Source organism: Alexandromys fortis, unplaced genomic scaffold, assembly GCF_014885135.2.
Source record: "Alexandromys fortis isolate MF-2015 unplaced genomic scaffold, M_Fortis_MF-2015_v1.1 scaffold_70, whole genome shotgun sequence".
Taxonomy (NCBI): domain Eukaryota; kingdom Metazoa; phylum Chordata; class Mammalia; order Rodentia; family Cricetidae; genus Alexandromys; species Alexandromys fortis.
This window is the reverse complement of record NW_026067955.1, coordinates 3478836-3504504: the sequence shown is the minus strand read 5'-3', so window position 1 is coordinate 3504504 and position 25669 is coordinate 3478836. Positions and strand designations below refer to the sequence as shown.

General features: G+C 45.8%; 1 protein-coding gene across 1 annotated transcript in view; it reads left to right on the top strand.

Moving 5' to 3' along the window:
- The window catches only part of Thsd4 (thrombospondin type 1 domain containing 4), a 572599-nt gene that overhangs the window by 86841 nt on the left and 460089 nt on the right, over nt 1-25669 (top strand). The window contains exon 4 of the mRNA XM_050151848.1: nt 1372-1733. Within this exon, the coding sequence (XP_050007805.1) occupies nt 1372-1733 (362 nt within the window). The remainder of the gene's footprint in view (nt 1-1371; nt 1734-25669) is intronic.

Here is a 25669-nt window from a genome sequence, read left to right as displayed (position 1 = left end):
GCATTGGTGGGAGCATCAGTAGGTGGGTTACAGCCACGTCTCTGCTATAATAAAGCCTAAGGTGGAAGCTAAAAAGGATTTGCCCCAAGGATGTGAGGTCAAATCCAAAGGCGAGCAAGAATGTCTATTAAGGGGACTAATAGGGAACCCAAGGTAATTTGGGGTCTGGCATTGCAACATTCCAGCTCTCTATAATCACAGAAGTTCAAGTCCGTCTGTCAGCCTTGCAGAACCTTTAACACGTGTGCAGCAGTTTTTCTTGGAACTTCAGTTCATGTCTGCATAACAGAGGAACCTCTCTGGAGCGACTTTTAGCTCGGCGCCTAGCATGGCCCTTCTCTGGAAAGACCAGCTCAACAAAGGGTGGAATTGCTCTGGCTGGGGCTTGCACGCTGCGATGTTTCCCACTTCTGGTGTGTATGGGAGCAGGAAAATGGTCATGACTGCTTGCTAACATGTTCTCAATGCCAAACTTCCCTGTGCACAGACAACCTCACTTACAGCCTAGAAGGCACTGGGACCATTCTCTTACCAAATGTACTGGTGCTGGAGGCTCGGAAACTTCCTAGTCATGCTTAGGAGGAGGTGGTAGGTGTGTGTGTGTGTGTGTGTGTGTGCATGTGTCCTGGCAGCCTGGCTCTGGGGCACAGCCTCCAGACTGTTCCGGCTATTGCTTTTCCTGCAGGGAGACGGGGCAATTTCCCTGCAGCTAATGGGAGTCCAGGTCTTCTGGTTTAGAGGGAGGCATCTGGCTGGAAGTTGAGGAGAGGGACTCCTGAAGATTCCATACCTGCTCTATGAGACCGCAGCTCACATATTAGCTATCTCCATCATGGCTGGGACAAATCGCCCATAAAAGCAACTTAATGAAAGGTTTCTTTGGCTCATGGTTTGAGGGTGCAGCCTACCATGGCAGAGAGGAGGAAACTGGCTGTATCATGGGTGTAGTCAGAAAGCAGAGCAGGATCAATACTGCTACCAGGCCTGCTTTCTGGGTTTTGTCAGCAACCCCAGACTATGGCATAGTACCATCCTTGCATAGGGTGGGTCTTCCTACTCTATCTTAATCTCGAGAAACTCTCGCAGATAAACCCAGAAGTGTGTGTCCATGGTGATTCTAAATCCAGTCAAGTTGATAGTAAAGATTAGTCATCACAGTGCTCAAAGCCAACCTGCACTGTGACTCTCCTGGCTCCTGGGCACTTTAGTTGTCTCTTAGGACTGAGTTAGTATTGATTGTGACCCAGGCTGAATTATATGCATTCTGTTTTGAATCTTAATTGTATTGTGTCTACATGGATCCAGGAGAGAAACTAACCCTGTCCCAAGCGTCTCAGGTTTCAGGTCCCTAAACATTCTCTGTCTCTGCAGGTCCCACAACGGATGGCCGTGGCAGAGGGAACCCCAGAGGACAGTGGTGGTGGCTCTCCAGGAGTTTGGGGCTCTTGGGGCCCCTGGTCTGCCTGTTCACGCAGCTGCAGTGGCGGTGTGATGGAGCAGACGCGGCCCTGTTTGCCCAGCTCCTACCGCAGTCGTGGAGGTTCGCGACCCGGTGGCCCTACGCTGTCCTTCACTGGCCATGTCGTGTCAGCCGTACGCACCTCAGTACCACTGCATCGAAATCGTGAGGAGCAACGTGCCCCGGCTGGCCCCGATGCTAGCCGCCCAGGCCCCACAGTGGTGCGAGGCAGCCGCCACCCACAGGCCCGGGGCCGAGAACCCTCAGAGAGAAGGTATGTGCACACCATGGTCCCTGTGTCTGTCCCTGCCTTGACAACAGGGGAGCCTCTACACTGATTGTGCAGAATCAGAGGAATTCTTATCACAGCCCCTTCTGTGCATAAATGTGCCTGTGGGGGCCGGTGGAGACCATAGCACAGCATCTGGTGTGATTCCTCAGACCAAGTTTACCCTTCAGGTTTTTTTGGAAAAAAAAAAAAGTCCTTTACTTACTGGAAACTCACAATTTGGCTAGGCTGACCAATCAGGAGCCTTCAGGATTCCACCGGCCTCCTCCTCCCCAGCTACACCTAGCTTTGCTCCCCCACCCCTACCTGTGTTCTTAGGGGTGGGACGTGGGTCCTCCTCCTTATGTACAATTACTTTATTGACTGAGCCACTTTCCCAGGCCCCACATAGCTTTTCACTGATTTTACAGCCTCTACAGTCCCAAGGCCACTCCTATCCCGCTCTTTGATTGTAAAATTACTTCTCAAAGTGAAGAGGTAAATGGAGGCTGCTCGTTTGTTTCCCAGCCACCCAGACCTGAATAATCACACAAAAACTTCATCAATTGCAACACTGCTTGGCCAATGACTCAGGTGTATGTCTAGCTAGCTCTTATATCTTCAGTTAACCCATTTCTATTAAACTATGTATCGCTATGAGGCTGTGACCTACTGTAAGTTTCCAGCATCTTTCTCCTTTGGCAGCTACATGGAACTCTTTGACTCTGCCTACACACACACACACACACACACACACACACACACGCACACGCGCACGCGCACACACACACACAATCTATCTGTCTGTCTGTCTATCTGTCTATCTATGTTCAAATTTCCTGCCTGGCTTTACTCTGTCAAGCCATTGGCCAAAGGAGCTTTATTCATCAACCAATAAAAAACAACACATATACAGAAGGACATCCCACATCATGGAGGAAATTCCGAGAGGCCATTAGACGTCACACTTCAGGGAGATCTGTGAAGGTGTGAAAAGAGGAGGAGACCCTGTGTGATGATTGGACACAAGCTAAAGTTACCTGAAAGGAGGAGCCACAAATGAGAAAATGCCTCCATAAGATCTGACTGTAGGGCATTTTCTTAATTAGTGATTGATGGAGGAGGGCCCATCTCATTGTGAGTGAGGCCACCCCTGGGCTGGTGGTCCTGGGTTCTATAAGAAAGCAGGCTGAGCAAGTCATGAGGAACAAGCCATTAAGAAGCACCCCTCCATAGCCTCTGCATCAGCTCCTGCCTCCAGGCTCTTTCCCTGTTTGAGCTGTGCCCTCACGGCTTTTGATGATAGACTGTCATCTGGAGCAGTGAGTGAAACTAACCCTTTCCTTCCCAAGTTGCTTTGGGTTGTGGTGTTTCACCATAGTAATAGTAATCCTAGTTAAGATACGTGGGTCCCAAGATGGCACCACTGTGCTGGGAAGAGGTGGGGGCCAGAAACCACTAGTCACAGGCTGTGTGGAGTTAACTAGAGGACAAAAGGCAGAGACTTGCTCAACAATGAGGTCTCCTAAACAGACCTAGATAATCACAATACCAAGTGACATACCCATAGGGATGGAGGAATCTCACCTACATGAAGAGCTATAAACAATTAATGACTCCGTTGAGAGGGAAGAATCAGAGACTGCCTGATAGACTATCCAGTCCTACGAGGTCAGCCCTAAATACATATGAACAATACATATGGACTCAGTGGGAGATATACATACATACATACATACATACATACACACATACACACATACACACATACATACACACATACACACATACATACATACATACACATATATAAACAAGAATAAGGAAGAGATCACGGATTTCAGAGGGAGTCTGGGGACGCAGAACACAGGAAGAATTGGAAAGGAAAGATGGAGGGGTACAAATGATGAAAGCACAGTACTCATGTATGAAATTCTCAAAGAAATTAAAAGAACAGGTGTATGAAGAACTGATGTGTGCTGCCAGTCTTTGGACGGGTTACATGTTTGGAGTCTTAGCTATCCCCCAGCTGTGATTACGGAATCCTGGATTAGTAAATATTTTTTCTAGGAAGTTTCTAGGACGTATTTTCTTTTTTTTTTTTTCTTTTTCTTTTTTTTTTAATTAATTTATTTATTTATTAAACATTTCTGTCTCTTCCCCACCGCTGCCTCCCCTTTCCCTCCCCCTCCCCCAATCAAGTCCCCCTCCCTCGTCAGCCCAAAAAGCAATCAGGGTTCTCTGCCCTGTGGGAAGTCCAAGGACCACCCACCTCCATCCAGGTCTAGTAAGGTGAGCATCCACGAAACTGCCTAGGCTCCCACAAAACCACTAGGTCCAGTAGAATCAAAAACCCGTTGCCATTGTTCTTGAGGTCTCAGTAGTCCTCCTTGTCCGCTATGTTCAGCGAGACCAGTTTTGACCCAGGCTTTTTCAGACCCAGGCCAGCTGGCCTTGGTGAGTTCCCGATCCCCATTGTCTCAGTGTATGGGTGCACCCCTCCCAGTCCTAAGTTCCTTGCTTGTGCTCTCTCTCCTTCTGCTCCTGATTTGGACCTTGAGATTTCAGTCCGGTGCTCCAATGTGGTTCTCTGTCTCTGTCTCCTTTCATCGCCTGATGAAGTTTAATATTCAGGAGAAATATTCAGGATTTTCTTTGGGTTCTCCTTCTTATTTAGCTTCTCTAAGAACCCAACTTATAGGTTCAATGTCCTTTATTTATGGCTAGAAACCAAATATGAGTGAGAACATTCCATGTTCCTCTTTTTGGGTCTGGCTTACCTCACTCAGGATGGTGTTTTCTATTTCCATCCATTTGCCTGCAAACTTCAAGAAGTCCTTGTTTTTTACTGCTGAGTAGTACTCTAATATGTATATATTCCATACTTTCTTCATCCATTCTTCAATTGAAGGGCATCTAGGTTGTTTCCAGGTTCTGGCTATTACAAACAATGCTGCTATAAACATAGTAGAGCATATACTTTTGTTGTGTGATAAGGCCTCTCTTGGGTATATTCCCAAGAGTGGTATTGCTGGGTCCATGGGTAGGTTGATCCCAAATTTCCTGAGAAACCTCCACACTGCTTTCCAGAGTGGTTGCACAAGTTTGCATTCCCACCAGCAATGGATGAGTGTACCCCTTTCTCCACAACCTCTCCAGCAAAGGCTATCATTGGTGTTTTTGATTTTCGCCATTCTGACAGGTGTAAGATGGTATCTTAAAGTTGTCTTGATTTGCATTTCCCTGATCGCTAAGGAAGTTGAGCATGACCTTAGGTGTCTTTTGGCCATTTGAACTTCTTCTGTTGAGAGATCTCTGTTCAACTCAGTGCCCCATTTTATAATTGGGTTGATTAGCCTTTTACGGTCTAGTTTCTTGAGTTCTTTATATATTTTGGAGATCAGACCTTTGTCAGTTGTGGGGTTGGTGAAGATCTTCTCCCAGTCAGTGGGTTGCCTTTCTGTCTTAGCGACAGTGTCCTTTGCTTTACAGAAGCTTCTCAGTCTCAGGAGGTCCCATTTATTCAATGAGGCCCTTACTGTCTGTGCTGCTGGGGTTATACGTAGGAAGTGGTCTCCTGTGCCCACGTGTTCTAGAGTACTTCCCACTTTCTCTTCAATCAGGTTCAGTGTGTTTGGACTGATATTGAGGTCTTTCACCCACTTGGACTTGAGTTTTGTGCATGGTGATAGATATGGGTCTATTTTCATTCTTCTACAGATTGACATCCAGTTTTGCCAGCACAATTTGTTGAAGATGCTCTCTTTTTTCCATTGTATACTTTTAGCTCCTTTATCGAAAATCAGGTGTTCATATGTTTGTGGGTTAAAGTCAGGGTCTTCTATTCGATTCCATTGGTCGACTTCTCTGTTTTTATGCCAATACCAAGCTGTTTTCAATACTGTAGCTCTGTAATAGAGTTTGAAGTCAGGGATGGTAATGCCTCCAGACGTTCCTTTATTGTATAAGATTGTTTTGGCTATCCTGGGTTTTTTGTTTTTCCATATAAAGTTGATTATTGTCTTCTCCAGATCTGTGAAGAATTTTGATGGGATTTTGATGGGGATTGCATTGAATCTATAGATTGCTTTTGGTAGAATTGCCATTTTTACTATGTTGATCCTCCCAATCCAAGAGCAAGGGAGATCCTTCCATTTTCTGGTGTCCTCTTCTATTTCTTTCTTCAAAGACTTGAAGTTCTTGTCAAATAGATCTTTCACTTCCTTGGTCAGGGTTACCCCAAGATATTTTATGCTCTTTGTGGCTATCGTGAAAGGTGATGCTTCTGTGATTTCCCTCTCTGTTTCCTTATCCTTAGTGTATAGGAAGGCAACTGATTTTTTGGAGTTGATCTTGTATCCAGCCACGCTACTAAAGGTGTTTATCAGCTGTAGGAGTTCTTTGGTAGAATTTTTGGGGTCGCTTATGTATACTATCATGTCATCTGCAAATAACGAAAGCTTAACTTCTTCCTTTCCAATACGAATCCCCTTGATCCCCTTATGTTGTCTTATTGCTATTGCTAGAACTTCAAGCACTATATTGAAGAGGTATGGAGAGAGTGGACATCCTTGTCTTGTTCCTGATTTTAGTGGGATGGCTTTGAGTTTTTCTCCATTTAATTTAATGTTAGCTGTCGGTTTGCTGTAGATAGCTTTTATTATATTTAGGTATGACCCTTGTATCCCTATTCTCTCCAAGACCTTTATCATAAAGGGGTGTTGAATTTTGTCGAATGCTTTTTCCGCATCTAATGAAATGATCATATGGTTTTTTTCTTTCAGTCTATTTATATGGTGGATTACATTGATAGATTTGCGTATGTTGAACCAGCCCTGCATCTCTGGGATGAAGCCTACTTGATCATAATGGATAATTTTTCTGATGTGTTCTTGAATTCGGTTTGCCAGTATTTTATTGAGAATTTTTGCGTCGATATTCATGAGTGAGATAGGCCTGTAATTCTCTTTCTTGGTTGGGTCTTTGTGTGGTTTTGGTATCAGGGTAACTGTAGCTTCATAAAAGGAATTTGGCAATGACTTTTCTGTTTCTATATTGTGAAATACGTTAAGGAGTATAGGTATTAGCTCTTCTTGGAAGTTCTGGTAGAATTCTGCGTTGAACCCATCTGGTCCTGGGCTTTTTTTGGAAGGGAGATTTTTGATAACAGTTTCTAGTTCTTCGCGACTAACAGGTCTATTTAGATCATTCACCTGGTCTTGGTTTAGCTTTGGTATATGGTACTTATCTAAAAAAATGTCCATTTCTTTTGCATTTTCCAGTTTTGTGGCATACAGGCTTTTATAGTAAGATCTAATGATTCTCTGGATTTCCTCTGTGTCTGTGGTTATGTCCCCCCTTTCATTTCTGATTTTATTTATTTGCGTGTTCTCTCTCTGTTGTTTAGTTAGTTTGGATAGGGGTTTGTCGATCTTGTTGATTTTCTCCAAGAACCAACTTTTTGTTTCATTGATTCTTTGGACTGTTTTCTGTGTTTCTATTTTGTTGATTTCTGCCCTCAGTTTGATTATTTCCAGTCTTCTACTCCTTCTGGGCACCTCTGCTTCTTTTTTTTCTAAAGCTTTCAGGTGTGCCATTAAGTCCCCAATGTATGCTTTCTCTGTTTTCTTTAAGTGGGCACTTAGTGCTATGAACTTTCCTCTTAGCACTGCTTTCATCGTGTCCCATAGGTTTGAGTATGTTGTCTCTTTATTTTCATTAAATTCAAGGAAGACTTTAATTTCTTTCTTAATTTCTTCCTTGACCCAGGTGTGGTTCAGTAGTTGACTGTTCAGTTTCCATGAGTTTGTCGGCTTTCTGGGGGTAGCATAGTTGTTGCCATCTAACTTTAATCCGTGGTGATCTGATAAGACACAGGTGGACACTGATATTCTTTTGTATCTGTGGAGGTTTCCTTTGTTTCCGAGTATATGGTCAATTTTTGAGAAGGTTCCATGAGCTGCAGAGAAGAAGGTATATTCTTTCCTATTTGGGTGGAGTGTTCTGTAGATGTCTGTTAAGTCCATTTGCTTCATTACCTCCAATAATTCTCTTAATTCTCTATTAGGTTTCTGTCTGATTGACCTGTCCATTGGAGAGAGAGGTGTGTTGAAGTCTCCTACTATTAGTGTGTGTGGTTTTATGTCTGCCTTGAGTTTTAGAAATATTTCTTTTACATAAGTGGGTGCTTTTATATTAGGGGCATAGATATTCAGGATTGAGATGTCATCCTGATGAATTGTTCCTGTTATGAGTATAAAGTGTCCATCTCGATCTCTTCTGATTGATTTTAGTTTGAAGTCAGTTTTGTTGGAAATTAGTATGGCCACACCTGCTTTTTTGTTAGGACCATTTGCTTGAAAGACCTTTTCCCAACCTTTTACTCTGAGTAGATGCCTGTCTTTGTGGTTGAGATGTGTTTCTTGCAAACAGCAGAATGTTGGATCCTGTTTTCGTATCCAATCCCTTAGCCTGTGCCTTTTTATAGGTGAATTGAGACCATTAATATTAAGTGATATTAGTGACCAGTGGTTGTTTACTCCGGTTATTCTTACTGTTTTCGGTAGTAGAGTTTGTGTGTGTCCCTTCTTTGAGTTGTACTGGTGAAGGTTCGCTAGATTCCTGAGTTATTGTAGTCAGTGTTGGCAATGTTGGATTCCTTGGGTTGCGATTTTCCTTCTATTACTTTCTGTAGCGCTGGATTTGTGGCTACGTATTGTTTAAATTTGTTCTTATCCTGGAATGTCTTGTTTTCTCCATTGATAGTGAATACTAGCTTGGCTGGGTATAGAAGTTTGGGTTTGCATCCATGGTCTCTTAGTTTTTGAAGAACCTCTATCCAGGACCTTCTGGCTTTCATGGTTTCCATAGAGAAGTCAGGTGTAAGTCTGATCGGTTTACCTTTATAAGTTACTTGGCCTTTTTCCTTTGCAGCTCTTAATATTCTTTCTTTAACCTGTATATTTTGTGTTTTGATTATTATATGGCGAGGGGATGCTTTTCTTTGATCCAGTCTGTTTGGTGTTCTGTATGCTTCTTGGATATTCAAAGGAATATCTTTCTTTATGTTGGGAAAGTTTTCTTCCATAATTTTGTTAAATATATTTTCTGGGCCTTTGAGCTGTAATTCTTCCCCTTCTTCTATTCCTATTATTCTCAGGTTTGGTCTTTTTATTGTGTCCCATATTTCCTGAATGTTTTGTGATGAGAATTTGTTGGCTTTGCTGTTTTCTTTGATCAGTGCGTTTATTTTCTCTATGGTGTCTTCAGAATCTGAGATTCTTTCTTCTATTTCTTGTATTCTATTGATTATGCTTGTTTCTGTAGGCTCTGCTCGTTGACCTAGATTTTCCGTATCCAGCTGGTCCCCAGTTTGTGCTTTCTTCCTTGCTTCCATTTCAGTTTTCAATTCTTGAACTGTTTCCATTACCTGTTTGTTCGTTTTTTCTTGGTTTCCCAGGGTCTCATGTACGTATTTACTCAATTCTTCAAACTTTTTGTTATACTTCTCATCCATTTCTATAAAGGTGTTTTTTACATATTGTTTAAGGGACTCTATTGCTTTCATAAAGTCGATTTTTTCCACTTCTTCTGTGTTAGGGTGTTCAAGTCCTTCTGTTGTAAGATCATTGGGTTCTGGTGCTTTCATGTTGTTTTTCAGCTTATTGGGAGAATTTTTGCCTTGGCGCCTGCCCATCTCCTCCTATTGACGATCTCTAATTGGTCTTTTAAAACCAGATCAGGTTTCCCTGCTGGCCAGAGGCTCCTCTTGCAAAATTCCCTCGTTCTGTTTCCTGGCTCCTGCCAGGGGCCAAGATCCCTCTCACCCCTCAGACGGGTCTTCAGGAAAAGAACCAGGTTCCCTGTTTGCCCGGGACCTCGCCAACCAAAGGCCTACCTCTTTGATTTAATTGTCCTGGGGCGATCTGCTCTTGATGTTGCCCTGGTCCCTGTCGCCTGCGTTGTCTGCCACTGTGTCAGTACCCGCCGGTCCCGGCCGCTGCGCCAGCTACGTCGCCCGCCGTGCGCGTCCGGTTCCGGCCGCCCGCTGCCGTGCGCGTCCGGTTCCGGCCGCCCGCTGCCGTGCGCGTCCGGTTCCCCTAGGATGTATTTTCAATAGGTCATGGGACTGTGGATGCCTCTTTTCAGAAGCTCAGGCCTCAGGGTCTCCTGTCTTCCTCCTCACTATGGCCCCCAGCAGAGTTCCCCTATCTGAGATACCTATGACACTTTGTGATTTAAATGTTTGTTTGTTTATATGTATTGTGCATGTGTGTGAGCCATGTGTACCCAGAAGCAGAGGATGTGGATGACATCGGGTGTCCTGCTCTAGCCCTCTGAGCCTGCCTCTTTGAAGCAGTCCTTCACTGCACCTGAAGCTAGGTTGGTGGTGACTAAGAACCAGCCGTCCTCCTGTCTTTGCCCCTCACAATGCTGAGATCACATACAGGGCCACGCACATTCTCATGTGGGAACTGAGTATTTGGACTCAGGTCATTGTGCTTTCAAAGCAAGTCCTCTTACCCACTGAGCCATCTCCCCAGACTACCACAGTGTTCTAGAACACAGAACTGTCTATGCTTAAGAGAGAGAATGCGGGATGAATTTCACATATGGTTAACATTCCCTGTATGATCTGGCATTGCCTCCGTGGTCAAACCCTGGATTATTTCTCCAAGAAACCATGAATGCTCCCACCAAATAGGATAACAATAAGACTCTAAATAGCCTAAACCAGTGAAGATCAGGTTTCCTGCCCAGTGAGTATTGTCACCAAAGCATAATAAAAAGACAGAGCCAAAAACTTGCTTTTCAGAACTCTTGATTTCAAAACCGCGGTGAGGTCATCCCTAAGGTTCGTTACATGCCCATTGCTCACGTAGGTGCTGTTCTTGCTGCCTTCTGCGGACATCTGAGACAGGCACTAATATTATTTTCCTAAAGGGGAGGACATAGAGGCTCTCTTGCGATGGGTGCTTTCCCCAAGGTTCCAGAAGCAGTGGAGGAGGTCAGGGTTCGCATCAAGGTGGTGGTAGCTCTAAGGAGTAGACCAGAGCAGAGATGATAATACAGTTGGTGTCTGGGGACTGAGGAGTTTGAGTGACAACCAGCATTGTAGAGGCAGCCAATAAGGTGAAATCTGAAGGTGTGCTGTTAGGCTGCTTACAATGCTCAGGTCTGTGGGGGACACCAGCTTTGGCGCTAGAAACCTGGGACTAGGAGGGAGGTCCTGGGTGGGAAAGGGGCTCTGTGATTGAGCTTCTAGGAGATCTGCCAGGAGGTGCAGGCTCTGTGCGCCTCCTGACCATGCTGCAGACATTCGGCTGAGCATTTGATAGCAGGGTACCTTTGCTCTTCCTACTTACTGGCAAAGGGCCAGTTACTGCTTACTGTGAGGTTCCTACTCGGTGTTTGTCACTCTCTTGTAATTTGACGGTTTCAGATGAAACAATCCAAATATTAGCTGGGAGGCCTGTGCTGCTGAAGAACGCTGGCCTCTTCCTGGCTGATGCAATCCACGTTTGCTTATATTTATCAGTCATTAGGCACTCACACAGTGTATCTAACCCCAAGGAGGAATGTCAGCATGTTCCATGGAGAGTTGGCCACTCCGTTCTCTGTTGTGGGTTTGAGATTTGAGGCGGAGGCTGTTGGCGTTTAGCTGCTTGTAAAAACTGTTAGGTTGCTGAGCCAAGCAACTGAGAACTTAATTGGAGCCATATAATAAATAGGACGAGTCAACCTTCCTACAAATATTTATGCAATATCCAGTGTGCTGGGAGGCCTGGGACAGACACAACAGTGAATACAGACCACTCTGTGGGACGGCAAGGCTCTTACTGGCAGATGGGGACAGTCATTTGCGAACCTACCATGTTCTTGCTCCCCCACTCCATTTGTGTGTGCGTGCACACACGTGTGCACACACCCACGTTCATGCACATGTGTGGAGGCCAGTGGCCAATGTCGGGTGTTCTTCCTCAATTGCTTTCTACCTTGCTTTTCTGAGAAATGTTCTCTCCCCGGACCTGGAACCTAGGACTTACTAGTTTGGCAAGAGGCTGGCACTGAGTCCCAGAGATCTCTTGTCTCTGTCCAACCCCCCATCCTGGCCCTGAAATTACAGGTGCGCATTGCTGTGTCTGGATCTTCTAAATGTGGGCTCTAAGGGGATCAAATTCCGGTGCCCGTGCATGTGCAACAGGCAGTGTACTGACTGAGCGTCTCCAAGGCCCAGGTTTCTGCTTTTTAAGTGTGAGAATCCTTTCTTCAAAATCGGTGTGAAGTGGCAGCCCAGTGTGTACCCTGATAGAAGCTGGTCTACTCTGGAGGGAGCCTTGAGGCTACTGCTGTAGAAAACTGGACTCTAGACCCAAACGGATAATGGTTTCCAGTCTTGCCTGGAGACTAGACCCACCTGCTCGTCCCTTCTCTCTGGAAACCCTGACATCCGCACCATATTCCAGACCGACCTCAGACTCTCTGGGGCTCATCCTCAGAGTTCCAGTCCAACTCAGTTTGGGAGCCCATGGTCTTTGTGACATCATATTTGTTTGGGAAAGAATATGGAAGTTAATATCATTTTGCAGAATTTTCTACTTTGGTGAGCACATGTCACAATCTCTTACAGTATGTAGTATGTATGTATATTTATGGAGAGGGCATAGCTTGTTTAAACAGAGCTACAGTCCCTACCCTCCCCTTATCTGTTGGGGGTTCTAGTTTGCAGGTCAGTGGTGTAGGGATAGACCCCAGAAGTTGAGAGGCTCTGCTCTGGAGGGCTAGAGAGGACATGTATGCAAATGTCACTCAGCAGAGTGTGATGATGGGGACCACGATGAACTCTGGCTCATGCACAATGCATTTAACACACATAGCTCTGCAAGGCAGACGCTGTTCTTCACATTTTACACACGGGCCCATGGACACTCCGAAGAGTGTGGGAACTCACTCACAACTACCCACATCGGAAGCAGCAGCTGGATCTGGCACACACGGGCCTGACAGACTGCAGCCTGTGTCTTATTTCCACGCTGGGTATTTTGGAAGGGAGGCAGCTGATAACCAGCAGATGTGATTAGAACATCTTCTCGGAGAGCAGGCAGTCTTGAAAAGTGGAAGGAATTTCATAGTCAAGACTTACTCTGTGTCTCCCTCAGACTGTTCCACTCCCTTCATCAGGAAACCCCTCTTAGCATCTAGTCCTAGGCATAAAAGAGCTGAGAGAACCCAAAGCAACTACCCATTTGGGAGAGTTCTTACACTGTGGTGGTAGAAGATGGGTACACACTCTAGATCTGCCCGTGCTGGAGGACGATAGAGGAAGGAGCAGTCAGGACAGCTGCCTACAGCAGCTAGGGGTTGGGCCTGCTCCTACAAATAGAATTTATTTAATGAGATCTGTCTGGGAGCTTCTTTATTCTACTTGCTCCCATAGCAGGCCTTTCTAAGTATTTTCATTCAAACACATGGGCACACTGTAAGTTCCACTCTGGAACCTCACAGGAGCCACCCTGTTAGAGCGCTTCTACAGAGTGTAAAGTTCAGAGTTGAAAGGTCCTGGCCCTCCGTTGTCTCATATCGCTTATGAGGTTAAGAATGACAGTAGTGATTGAGATGGTTAATATTGATTACCAACTTGACAGTGTCCAGAATCACCCAGACCAGCCTGTGGGTGTGTCCCTACCGTGACTATGGGTAGCAGCATTCCTTGGGCTGGCATCCTGGGCTGAATAAAAAGAAGGGCACTGAGCACCAGCATCCATCTCTCCTGCTTCCTGGCTGTGCATGGCATGTGACCAGCCACCTCACATGCCTGTTGCCATGTCTTGCCTGCCACAGTGGTCTGGCTGAAGAACTGAGGTCATATCCCCAGTGCCCACATAAAAACCATACATGGCATACATACCTGTAACTCCAGCTCTCGGAGGCGGAGACAGGAGGAACCTGGGAGCTTGTTGCCCAGACAGTCTAGCCAATCTGTGAGCCTGTGCGATTCAGGTTCAGTGAAAGAATATGTGTCAGAAAAAGAACTAGAGAAGAAAGACAGTCTGACATCAAACTCTGGCTTCCAGAGACAGCTATATAGGTATATATACATCAGCACGGTCACACACATATCACCCCCTACAGACACAGCACACACATTTGTGTGGGGTGTTAGTCAACACTTTATTGCTAAGCTACATCTCCAGTTCTGTTGTATATATTTGAACTCAATTTTTTGATTTGAGGGGGGGAAAAGTGTGTATATAATAACAAGGTTCCTTCCAGGCCCTTCCCTCCCCAGGCCATAGGTGCTTATTTTAAGCAATTGTGGGAGAAGTCTTTCCTTGTGAAAAGTGTTTTAGTCCCATGGGTGTGGGTTGCTACACCGCTGTTTGCTCTGGCAGGACTCACCCCGGTACCTTCTCCCCTCTGCCATCCACTCCACTCCCTTCGACCACCTTGGGGCACAACCTTAGAAAGTAAGGAAGAACCTGGCCAAACGGAATCCATTGGCTAAGACCTGAAGGTTGAACTCCCCCTGCCCAGCACCTCCCCGGACTGCCACTACCCTGACTCAACAGCTCAGGAATGGCACGCTCAGTGGAAGGCATTTCTGAACAAGTTGTCGGAAGGAGCAGAGGGTGGGGAGCCCTGGCCCTGGGGTCTTGGCGGCACCCAGGCTGTGTTACCCAGATCTCCTCCTGGACTAGATCTCATTTCCTGTGAGACTTCAGGTTTCCACCGGACCCAGTGAGCCATTTCCCCACCACCCCATCTTAGTCATCTTTAAGTATATAGTTGGGTGACATTAAGTGCAGGCTTCTTGGTGTGAGGCCAGTCACCACCATTCATCTCTGTAACTTGTGTCATCCTCCCAGACAGACGCAAGCCATTACACAGTAATTCCCACTTTCTCCTGCACCAGCCTGGGCCCGTACCATTTTATTTTTTTGCCTCAACACTTTGACCGTCTTAGAGGAATGGAGACAGGCAGTCTTTGTCATTTGTGATTGAACCGTTTCACTCAGCCTACTGCCTGCAAGGTTTATCCATGTTGTCATGGGGCACAACTGCCTTTCTCTTTAGGGTGGAATAATACTCTGTTGCGTATACGTGCCACGTTTTGTTTATTCATTCATCCGTCCCTGGGCACAGGGGTTGCTTCCAGGTTTTAATTGTGAATAATGGCTGCCATGACCACGGGTATACAAAGGTCTCTTCATGGCTTCACTTTGGGTTCTTTTGGGTGGATGCCCAGAAGCAAATGGGAATCACACTGTATTTCTGTTTCTCACTTTTGAATGACTCGTATGTGTTATCATTGTATGTGTGGATGCTCAAGCCTCTGTCATGTATGTGGAGATCAGATAACAGGTTTTGGAAGTCACTCTTGTCCTTCCTTCCACCATTTGATCCCAGGGATTGAACCTGGGTCTTCAGGCTTGGCGGCAAGTGCTTTAACACCCCGAGTCCTCTCAGCAGCCCTCTGTTTCAATTTTCTGAAGAACTGCCACACTGCCCTCCCTAGCGGCTGTACCCGTTTATGTCCCTATAACAGTACACAGGGTTCAAGTTTCTCTGCATTCTGGTCCTGTTTGTCTGTGCATTCATATGGAAGCCATCCTAACAGTTCCGGAGGAGCATCTCATTGTGATTGGATTTGCGTTGCTTTTCATGCCTTTGCTGGGCATTTATGAATCTTCTTTGAAGAAATGTCTCCTTGAGTCCTTGAAGAACCTTTCCCTTTTTTCTTTTTTTCTCGAGACAGGGTTTCTCTGTAGCTTTGGAACCTGTCCTGGTATTAGCTCTTGTAGACCAGGCTGGCCTCAAACTCACTAGGCTGCCTCTGCCTCCCTAGTGCTGGGATTAAAGGCGTGCGCCACCACCACCTAGCTGGAGAACCCTTCCTTTTATAACATCAAAACCATCATGGTTGGCTTCCCATTCTCAACACGTTTGTTCGGTGCAGGTGACGTCCAGAGCCAATGCCCGGCCCTCAGAGTCAAGATTACAGCCTCACGGATGCATGGTGGTGGTGGTTTTCAGTCACGTGGTTTCAGTTTCCACAAACACAGAGCAGCAGCCCCTTCCCTGAGGCGGTCGGGTAGTTTCTGAGCACTCTGGTTGCCCAAGGGCTTGCTCTCAGGCCTTCCCTCCCCATGTGCTGCATTCCTTATGCTTCCCTTCATTGGCCTGTTGGCTGGGCTATACCTGTTAGCCAGCTGGAACCCGGGAATGGGGCCCTCAGTGGCTTTTCATCTCCTTCCCGGCAGGCACTGCAGATCTCAGCCTTTATGTCTTAGAGATGTATATGTAGGTGTTCAGACATGTAATACCTTCTGTAAAAAATAATCTCTCTCTCTCTCTCTCTCTCTCTCTCTCTCTCTCTCTCTCTCTCTCTCTCTGACTCTGTGTGTGTGTGTGTGTGTGTGTGTTCCTTTCTGTTTAGAGTCTAAAGAGGCTGAGAAGCACGGGCTTCCCAGAACTCCCCTGAGAAGTGGAGCTCATTTCCTTCTGGAGATGCCCAGCCAGGTTAGGATGCCCTGATCCTGATCCAGGCCCTACAGACAGACCTGAATTGCAGGGATATCAATTACTGGGATATTACTGGGATATCAGTTGCAGGAATATCAACTGCAGATATCAATTACTGGCATTTTATGTTTACTTTATAATTTTATAATTTCTTTGGCGTGTGTGTGTGTGCCCCGTGGCATTTAATTAGGATGGCAGGAATGAACATGAGTAGGGGGTTATTCACTTGAGCAAGGGCAACTTACCTGTGGCCGCACCATTAAGAAATGGGATCCCAGCGACCCACTACCACCTCCCGCCTCTGCTCCCAGCCACTGTCTGCAAACTGTCTAGCTCTTCAAGGAGGTGGGGCTTTCTGAGTCCTCTCCCCATCCATGCTGCTGGCATGTTGATGGGCCCAAGTCTTACACAGGTGTAGCCTCGGCTGCTGGGTTCCTGAGTGCAACAGCTGTGCCATGCAGTTTCAAATAAAGTTCCGCATTGCCGTGTTGCAGAACAGAGGCTGTGGCTGGCTAGAATTGACAGGGCTGGAGTCCCTGCCTAACTCTGCCATTCACTGGCCTGTGTCCTGCCCACACTGCCCGGGTTTTCCCTAGAGAGGATAAGAGCACACTTTGTCATTTGGGGTTGTGAGTGAGTTGACAACCTTGTAACAATGGTTAGTATAGTTGTGGGCACCTTGTAACTGTTAGGTTTAGGATGGGGGCAGGATTGAAAAGGACACTGAGACAGATTACTGGGGGACAATGAGTTTGTTAAGAAAGTTATCGACGCCAGGCACCAACAGAAGCAACAGCACAGTGGTGTCTCTAGGGAAAGCTATCCGAGGGCCGGGTCTCTTAGATGTTTTGAGGATGGGAGTCGTTCCTAGTAAGAGCCAGCAGCTAGGCTCTCTGATTCCCAGACAGGAAGCAGTTGGGGAGCAGGATGTGTTTGGTACCTGCACCCACTTTGATATTAACTCACTTCCCAGGGGAGAAATTGTAGATGATATCCCAGTAGGCACCCATCTGTCAGTATCTGTGAAAGGGCGGAGCCTGCAGCAGGAGCAGCAGCTGTTTTCTGACATTGTGCTCTGACAATAAGCACTCCTTAAAGGTGGCCTTCCATGGGCCAGCCACATTGGCGGTCACCCTTCTTCATCACAGCTGTGGTAGCCTGGGCTGTTGCCGTTTATAGGTAACAGACCCCAAAGCCGGGTCAGTGTCTCCTCCAAGATCATGGGGGAGAAGATCAGCTTGAAACATGTAATTCTCACCCCATATTTGCCCTTCTAGAAAACCCCTTTCTTTCTTTCTTTCTTTCTTTCTTTCTTTCTTTCTTTCTTTCTTTCCTTTCTTTCTTTTTTCCTTCCTTCCTTCCTCCCTCCCTCCCTCTTTCCTTCCCTCCTTCCCTCCCTCCCTCCTTTCTTTCGTTTTAGTTTTCAAGACAGGATTTCTCTGTGTAACCCTGGCTATCCTGGAACTCACTCTGTAGATCAGACTGGCCTTGAACTCACAGAGATCCTCCTGCCTCTGTCTCGCTAGTGTTGGGATTAAAGGCGTGCACCACCATCATCTGGCAGAAAGCCCCTTTATCACATTAAGGGTAGCACTCATTAACTAGACTGACAAGGAAATATTACTGTCTGCAGTGGAAAGTGAAACTGTTCTCTAATATCTATCCTGCGGCTTTGCTATTATAGTAGCACAGAAACTACCTTTACCCAGAGCTCCAAAGCCTCCAAGGGAAGCCCAGAGAACACTGGCTAGCTAGCTCCAGGAAGTGGCTATGCCAAGCCTTCACGAGTTTTAGTTTCGCTTCTGTCGCAGTAATAAACACACTGTCAAAAGCAACTAAGGGGAGAAAGGGTGTGTTTGGCTGGAGATTCCAAGTCAAACTCCATTATTTCAGGGAAATCAAGCAGGAACTTGAGACAGCGAGTAACACACATCCAGGAGTAGAGAAAGAAGAGGTGCATATCTTGTTTGCTGTTCAGCTGCATTTCTCTTACATGCTCTAGGATCCACTGAATGGGACACCCACTTCAAGACAGTCCCTACAGACATACCCCGCGCACTAACTTGATCTAAACAATTCCTCGAGGAGACTGTCTTCCTCGGAGGTGATGCTAGGTTGTGCCAAGCTGACAGTTAAAGCTAACCATCCCAAGGGGATGGGGAAATGGCTCACTGGTTAAGAGCACTGGCTGCTCTTCCAGAGGACCTGGGTTCGATTCCCAGCATCCACATGGCAGCTCACTACTGTCTGTAACTCCAGTTCTAGGAGATCCGACACCCTCAAAAACACCAATGCACATAAAATAAAAATAATCATTAAGAGAAAAAAACAACAACAAAACCCCTAACCTTCACAACGTGGGAAGTTCCCTACTTTCTCTGCATCTTAGGGCCCCATAGAGATGACCAGGCCATTGCTGTTTTGTTTTTATTTTATTCTATTACTTTTCTTTGTGCATTTGCTGGGCACCAGCGCCAATAGACAGGTGAAAAGAGACACAGCTCCCAGGGACCTCCATGTCTTAAGAAGACACATCCTATGTGTGTGTGGTATGTGTCTGACAGAGGCTGTGGGGATACACAGTGGGCCTAGTTTGGGGGCAATCCAAGTGACTATTGAAGGATTGAGTTTTATATTCTATTGGGTGGAAAAATGGGAAGGAACCAAAAAAGACTCTTGACATAGAGAACGGAAGTGGCTGGGTGATAGAGAGGAACACTAAACCCTTCTGGTCCTCAAGAGGCTCTCGATGGGAACAGGAAGCAAAATGTTACTTAGATGAGCAAAGGGCCAGGGAGGAGCAAGAGTGCTGCTCAGAACGCGGAACTAGAGACAGGAGGAAGAGAACTAAGGAGCCAGGGAAGGCTCCCCAGAGAAGGTGATCAGTGAGCTGGACTTTGAAGAATGGCTTTAGTACAGCCTGAATGTAAAAGGCATTTCCTCAGAGAGTAAAGCAGAAGGGTGGAGGTGTGAGTGAGCATGCTGGGCTCTAAGATAGCCAAGGACTTGTCCAGGCTGGGCTTGGGCTGGAAATGAAATCCCGGCTAGCCTGGGGAAGTCCACAGCCTCCTTTTCAAAGGGGGACCTTTCCATCCTGTGGGGACTGACCTAAAAATCCTTTGAAAAAGACAAGCCCCCTAAACCAAGAAGGGCAACTGGTCCTTACTTTAAAGCAGGCAGCGCATCCATGCATACATTTTATTTCAATTTCTCCTTAGTACCCTTGGGATCACAGTGTTAGCCCCGCCTCCTGCCACTCACCCCCACCCATCTCAGGAAAGCAGTAGCGACTGGTCGAGGAGCCCAGGCCTGCTTCCTTAGGCCTGTTATAAATACCTTTATTTCTGAGGATGGCGTGCCACTCACACAAACTTCACTCCTTAAGATATGGAAAGGATGAAAACAAAGAATGAAGAGGAATGCCACAAGTCCAAGACCGAGGTGCTGGCAAGCCTGGGTTTATTCTATAGCTGCAGGGAGGTTTTTCCTACCCTTTCCAGCTTCTAGAGGCAGCTTTGGCACTCCCTTTATAGGCCTGCTCCCTTTTGCTACCTGCAGCCAGCTGAGGACCTTCTGCCACACCCAGGGAAAAAGCATGGATGGGCAAGGAGAAGCTTATCAAGTGCTGTTCTTTGGGAGGCTGTCTCTCCCACAGTGTCAGGCAGCAGTGAGCTATGGCAGTGGGTGGATGGGGTAGTATCATCTACGGAATATACGTTGTATTAAGAAATCGTCATGCTCTATTTGAGCTCACTGAGACGGAGGGTGTAACTGGATGTAGGAACGGGGCTACCGCTGCACCAACTTCAGACCCAAGTTTACGTCAAGTGGCCTTCAAGACCTTCAAGAGCTGCCACTCCCCCCAAGCGTGTGACAGGGAGGAGAGAACAACGAAAGAAAAGACGTGTGCTCTTGGGAAGAGAGTTGTAAGAACCAGAGGACCAGGAAATCTGCTGTGAGACTGTCTCCTAAGAATGACAGGGAAGCTTCGCCCATGATGTCTCAACAGAATGGCTGCTAAGTGAGACCTGAACAAGGCCAACACTGACATCCTAGCATGCGAGGGGAAGCTCTCAGAGGCTCTCACCGTAGACAAAGAGCTATGAGCAGCTATGCTGAGTGTGGGAGAATTAGTCTTCTCCAGGGATGAGCCCCTAATTGGTTACCCAATACCAATTGTTCAGTCTCAACATCATATACATATAAGCAACACTAAATGATTTCAGTTGATCATATTTATCTATTTTGTATATATTTGTGCATGTATGCACACATATATGTATATAAATATATATATATATATATGTATGGACACACACAATTAAAAAGAGACCATCAGTTTGAGAGGGGTTCATGGACGATGTTGGAGGGAGGAAAGGGAAGGGGGAATAATATACTTTTATTTTAATTTAAAGAATCAGTTAAAAAAGACTTTGTACTGATGCACATATGAACTCACAGAGATTGTGTGAGGAGACACAGGGCTGCACCGGTCTGAGTCAGATGGGGTCCAGCACTGAGAGGGGAAGTGGACACCAGCCCTCACTCATCCCTTACCCAGAAGCTATCTCCAATTGAGAACCGCTTGCAAGGGAAAATTAGTGTTCTCCAATGGAGTCTCACTGGGTATGAAAACCACACTTAAGGGCAGACTCCATGCCAACAATAGATAGCCAATACAAAACGAACTCAATAGTATTTTTTGAGATATTTTGTCTTATATTGCTTTGTCTGAGCATTTTTTTTTAATCTTATGTGTGTGTGTGTGTCTGTGTGTGCGTGCATGTGTATGTTTTTATGTTTTTATGGAATTTCTATGTATGTAATCTCTGGTCTATATGTGTTTCTTTTCTTTTTCTTTGACTCTTCCCCTCTCCAGTTTGTTTTGTCTTATTCTGGCCTGTTTGCTTTTATTTTATTTTTAAATTATTTTTTATATGTCTGTTTGCTTTGTAATGAGAGAGAAAGAAAGGATGTGGACTTGGGTGTGTGGGGAGGTGGAGATGATCTGAAAGAGTTGGAGGAGGGGAAACATCGAATATATTTTATGACAATATATATATATTTCAAATATATTTCCAAAGTCTTTTTTATATCTTTAAATATCTTTTTAAAGAAATGAATAAAAGACTTTGTTTCCTTAGAAACAGCTAGAAGGTAAAACACCTCCATCACAGGTTCCTGTCCTTTACTCTGTGAGATAGAAATGGGGACAGTGGGAGAGACAAGCTGTAGGGTTAGCCACATGAAACTCTGCCATGTGAGGCTCAGCCATGGAGAGAAAGCTCAGTTGGGAACTCCAGCTGGCTGTCCCAATGGAGCTTCCGTAGTTTCTGATGGATGGCTTGAGCATCCAACATGATGACGTTTGTTATCTGTCTCTTTATCTCCTGCTATTTATTATTTTACTTCAGCTTGTGAAAGTGATAAGCCCCTTTATTCAGAACTGAGAGTATGGCTGTCATAGCTCATTCCCCAGACCACGTGGCACATGTTATGCAATGTTAAGCACACAGTCCTTGTACTGACCTGCAGAATAGCAACCCTTAGCCCTCTAAGTGAAGGCCTAGAAGTTGGGATTCATTAGCCCTGACAGCAGCCTGTGTTACAGCTCTTGGCCCTGGGTCTGAGCCCCTCATCCCTAGAGACTTGACTGCACTCTGGTAACTACGCCGTGGTCCTTTCCTCCAGCTTCCTATAGCCTTGTTGCTTTCCCAGCAGAGTCTGCTCATTGCTCAACTGTGCCTGCCACAGCTGCTCTGCCACTGTCTGTTGCATCTTTCTCATCGTTACTGGTTAGCCCCTTGCCTGTTACTACTGATAATAGGCAAAGACTATTTGAAAAAAGCCCTTTATAGTGTAGCTAACATTGCTACACCAGTAGAGTTAGCCCCGGAGGTGTCTCTCAAAGGTTACTAAGTGTTCCTGAGTGATCTATTTATATAGTCAGAGAAGAGGTGTGTAGACCAATCACAGTGCACCTTACATGCTAATGAAGTTTTGTATTTGGGCCAATCATAATCTTTCCTCCTCAGTCCCCATCACAGGCTCCCTATTAGGCAGCCAAAGAACTTATCCCCCCCTGGGGCTTTAGAAGAAATGATTTTAAGGTCTCCTACAATTCAGCAAGGCTTGTAATGGCAAAATGTCCAGTATAAACAGTTTCAAGTGGAAATAACCGAGGCTGGGAGCTGGTGCAGTCTGCTGCCTTCCTTGTGTAGTTCTCTGGTTGCACTACACAAGGTACTAACATAAGTGTAATATAACTGGCTGACTAATGATCCTTTTACCCGAGGTAGCCACAGCGGCATGAAAAAGTCCACCAGTTTCCAATCAGGGAGTCAGATTGCCCCATCCCCTATCCCCTTTGCTTATTTACAGGAGAATGGGCACGAGAGGGAGTGATCACAATAAGAACTTACCATGGTTAACTCTAATAACGGTTTTTATAGATTTTGACAACTTTCAACACTTCTATACCTAGTGCTCCAGGGGTGGTGGCTCTCCTGCCCGTCTCACGTCATTACAGCCTCACACTCCGGCCTGTTGCTTCCTCCTGCTGTCGTTTGACCCGTCTGCCCCCTTCTCATTCGGACCTGTGCTATTTCAATGAGCTATCCCGACAATCCAGAACAATTTTGCCCTAAGTCCCTAGACTTAATCTCTATTTTTCCAGTGTCTTTTAAAGATGTATTTTATTTTTCAGTTATGTATGTATTTGTGTGTTAATGTGTGGGTATGTGCACAATGCATGCAGGTACCTGCAGAAGCCAGAAGAGGCCATCAAATCCTCTAGATCTGGAGTTATAGGCTTCAGTTGTGAGCAACGTGGCATGTGCTTGGGCTGGTATTTGAACTTGGGCCCTCTGGAAGGGCAGCAAACGCTCTTAACTGCCAAGCCATCACTGCACCCCGTTGGCTTAATCTTAACTGCAAAGTCCCATTGCCATATAAGGCAACATGGACGGGTCGATGGAAACCCTTGAGGCTGACACTAGCCAGCCGACTCTCATTTTATAATAGCTAAGATCATTAGGATTTCCAAGTGGCCGGACAATTTCTGTGCAGGTTGGACTATCCTACCACCCTTCCACAGCATGCTTGGTTTCTGTTTCTGGAATTAGGTGATATTCCTCAGAAAAGCAAAGAGGGAAACCACACATTCCCCTCCCTACCCTTAAGTGTTTTTATCCGAACTTGTGGTATTAATTAGGAATGGATATAATAATGAAGTTAAGACCATACATGCCCAAGGCAGCTGGTGTAGCATGCACAGCTCTGTATCCCAAAGCCATAGCTCAGTTCCTGGTTCTCACAGATGCTTTGGTTCCGGGTAAGTCACCTCATTTCTCTGGGCCTTAGTTTCCACCTTGGTGAAAGAAATTGGTTTTGTTGTCAAGGGCTTTTATACATTACAGTGGCAAGCTATTGTATTTGTTTATGACAGGGTCTCATGTAGCCCAGGCGGGCCTTGAGCTTACTGTGTAGCTGAGGATGTCCTTACCTTACCTGAACCTCCTGCCTTAATTTCCCTGGGGGCTGGGGATCAAAACCCGAGTTTATGCATGCTAAGCATGTACTTCACTACCAGCTGAGCTATATCCCCAACATCAGTTACTGTTTTAAATGGCATGGCCGTTGCTTTTTCCCTCCAGTACAATAGGAAGAGAAGGTGACTAGGAGATTCAGCTCAGAAGCATGCTTGCAGGCCTCCTTCTGGAATATTTGGCAGTTTCTTTTTCTCCTCTCTATACACTGGTGTCACAGCTCCTCAAAGCCATGTCTTCAGACTTCTGTCCCTTGCCGTGGATTTTTCTTAAATGTCACTCACATCCATGGGTCTTCTGAGGGTAGGAGAACCTCAGCCTTTTTGCATTAGAAGGACTCCCATATCTTACCTAGTTGAAGTTCCCGGAGCTGGGAGTCATTAGGCCCCACTTCCTGTCTCAGATTCATCATTGTCTGATGGCAAGACCTAGGGGAACTGCTTAATGTAATCTGTAAAACATGAACAGTTGCATGTCCCCATCCCACACATGGGTGTGTCATGAAGGGGGAGGGTGTCAAATGAGGTAACAGCTTTAAAAGTTCTTCATAAAATATAAAATTGCTCAAAACAACATAATGTAGCTATTTTAATATCATTAAGCAGATAATATTCTTTGGGAGTTGTTCTGTAACTTCTTGCATGTATGTGTTCAAGCATGCTTATTTATGTGTGTATTTATATGCATGGGATTGTGTGTTAATGTGTGCAATTTTAAGAATTTTTATTATTTATATATATGATTGTGTGTGTGTGTGTGTGTGTGTGTGTGTGTGTGTATGCAGGCTAGCCAAAACCAGAAGAGACTAGGAGTTCCTGGAGTTGAAGTTAACAGTCACTGGACATGGGTTCTAGAAACCAAACTTTGTTTCTCTAGAGACCAACAAGTGCTCTTAACCATTGAGCCCTCTCTCTAGCCATGTGTGTGTGTGTGTGTGTGTGTGCATGTGTGTGTGTTTGGCAAGCTTCACTAGCTTCCAGACAGGGCAGACAGGACTACACCTCCACCTCCATCACAGGTTTTCTTCATGCATCCCCATCTCCCCTGACCCAGCCCTGGCTGCAGGTAACAATCATTTGTTCTTCAGATCCCCCTTTCTGCCCCCTCAATTGTAAGCCATTCACATTTTTCTAGTTTTAGCTCTGGGGGCAATGTGTTATTTCTGTCCTGAGGGCTCTGGAGCTGAGGGCTCCCTTCATGTTAGAGAGGAAGATCTGCTGTTAGTTTAACTTGACAGAACAGCCGGCTGGTTTCCTGGCCCTCCCTGGATACCAAGGGAGTTTCATTACATGGTACAGGGGTGGGGTGAGGCTGAGGGAGTCTTTCAGAAACCACATGGCAAGGAGAGGAAAGTATCTTATCTGTGTTTCTTTTTTGAGAAACCATCTTTGGCCGTGCTGGGTAGGTAAGGGGAAAGCAGGTAAATGTATTTGCTGTGTAAGCTCCCTGTTTTGTTGTCGTTTTTCTCTCTCTTCCAAGTAAAGATTTGTTTCTGTTCCTTCTGAGTCAGGAATACACATGGTCCTTGGGTTGTCTGACAAGAAGTTACCTGTGGATGCTAAGCAGATAAGCATTTTAATGCGCTTGGGTTTCTAGAAGTGAGACCTTAGTCCTCAGTCTGTCGCAGGGCTGGGCTCTCCTGTGTGTACATTTCTGCCTGTAGGTTAGGGAAGATTGGAGCCAGATCTTGACATTTGGGCTCCACTGATCTCAGACAAGCCTCCAAAGATTCCTTGTTCACCCCTCGTGGCGTTTTGGTAAGTGTCACAAGTATTCCATTAGTTATCAGAACACAGATCACATTCGCTGTATTGAACCCTCGCCAAGCCTTTCCGAACTGATTCAGGAAGAGAGATACAGCAGACCCTGGGA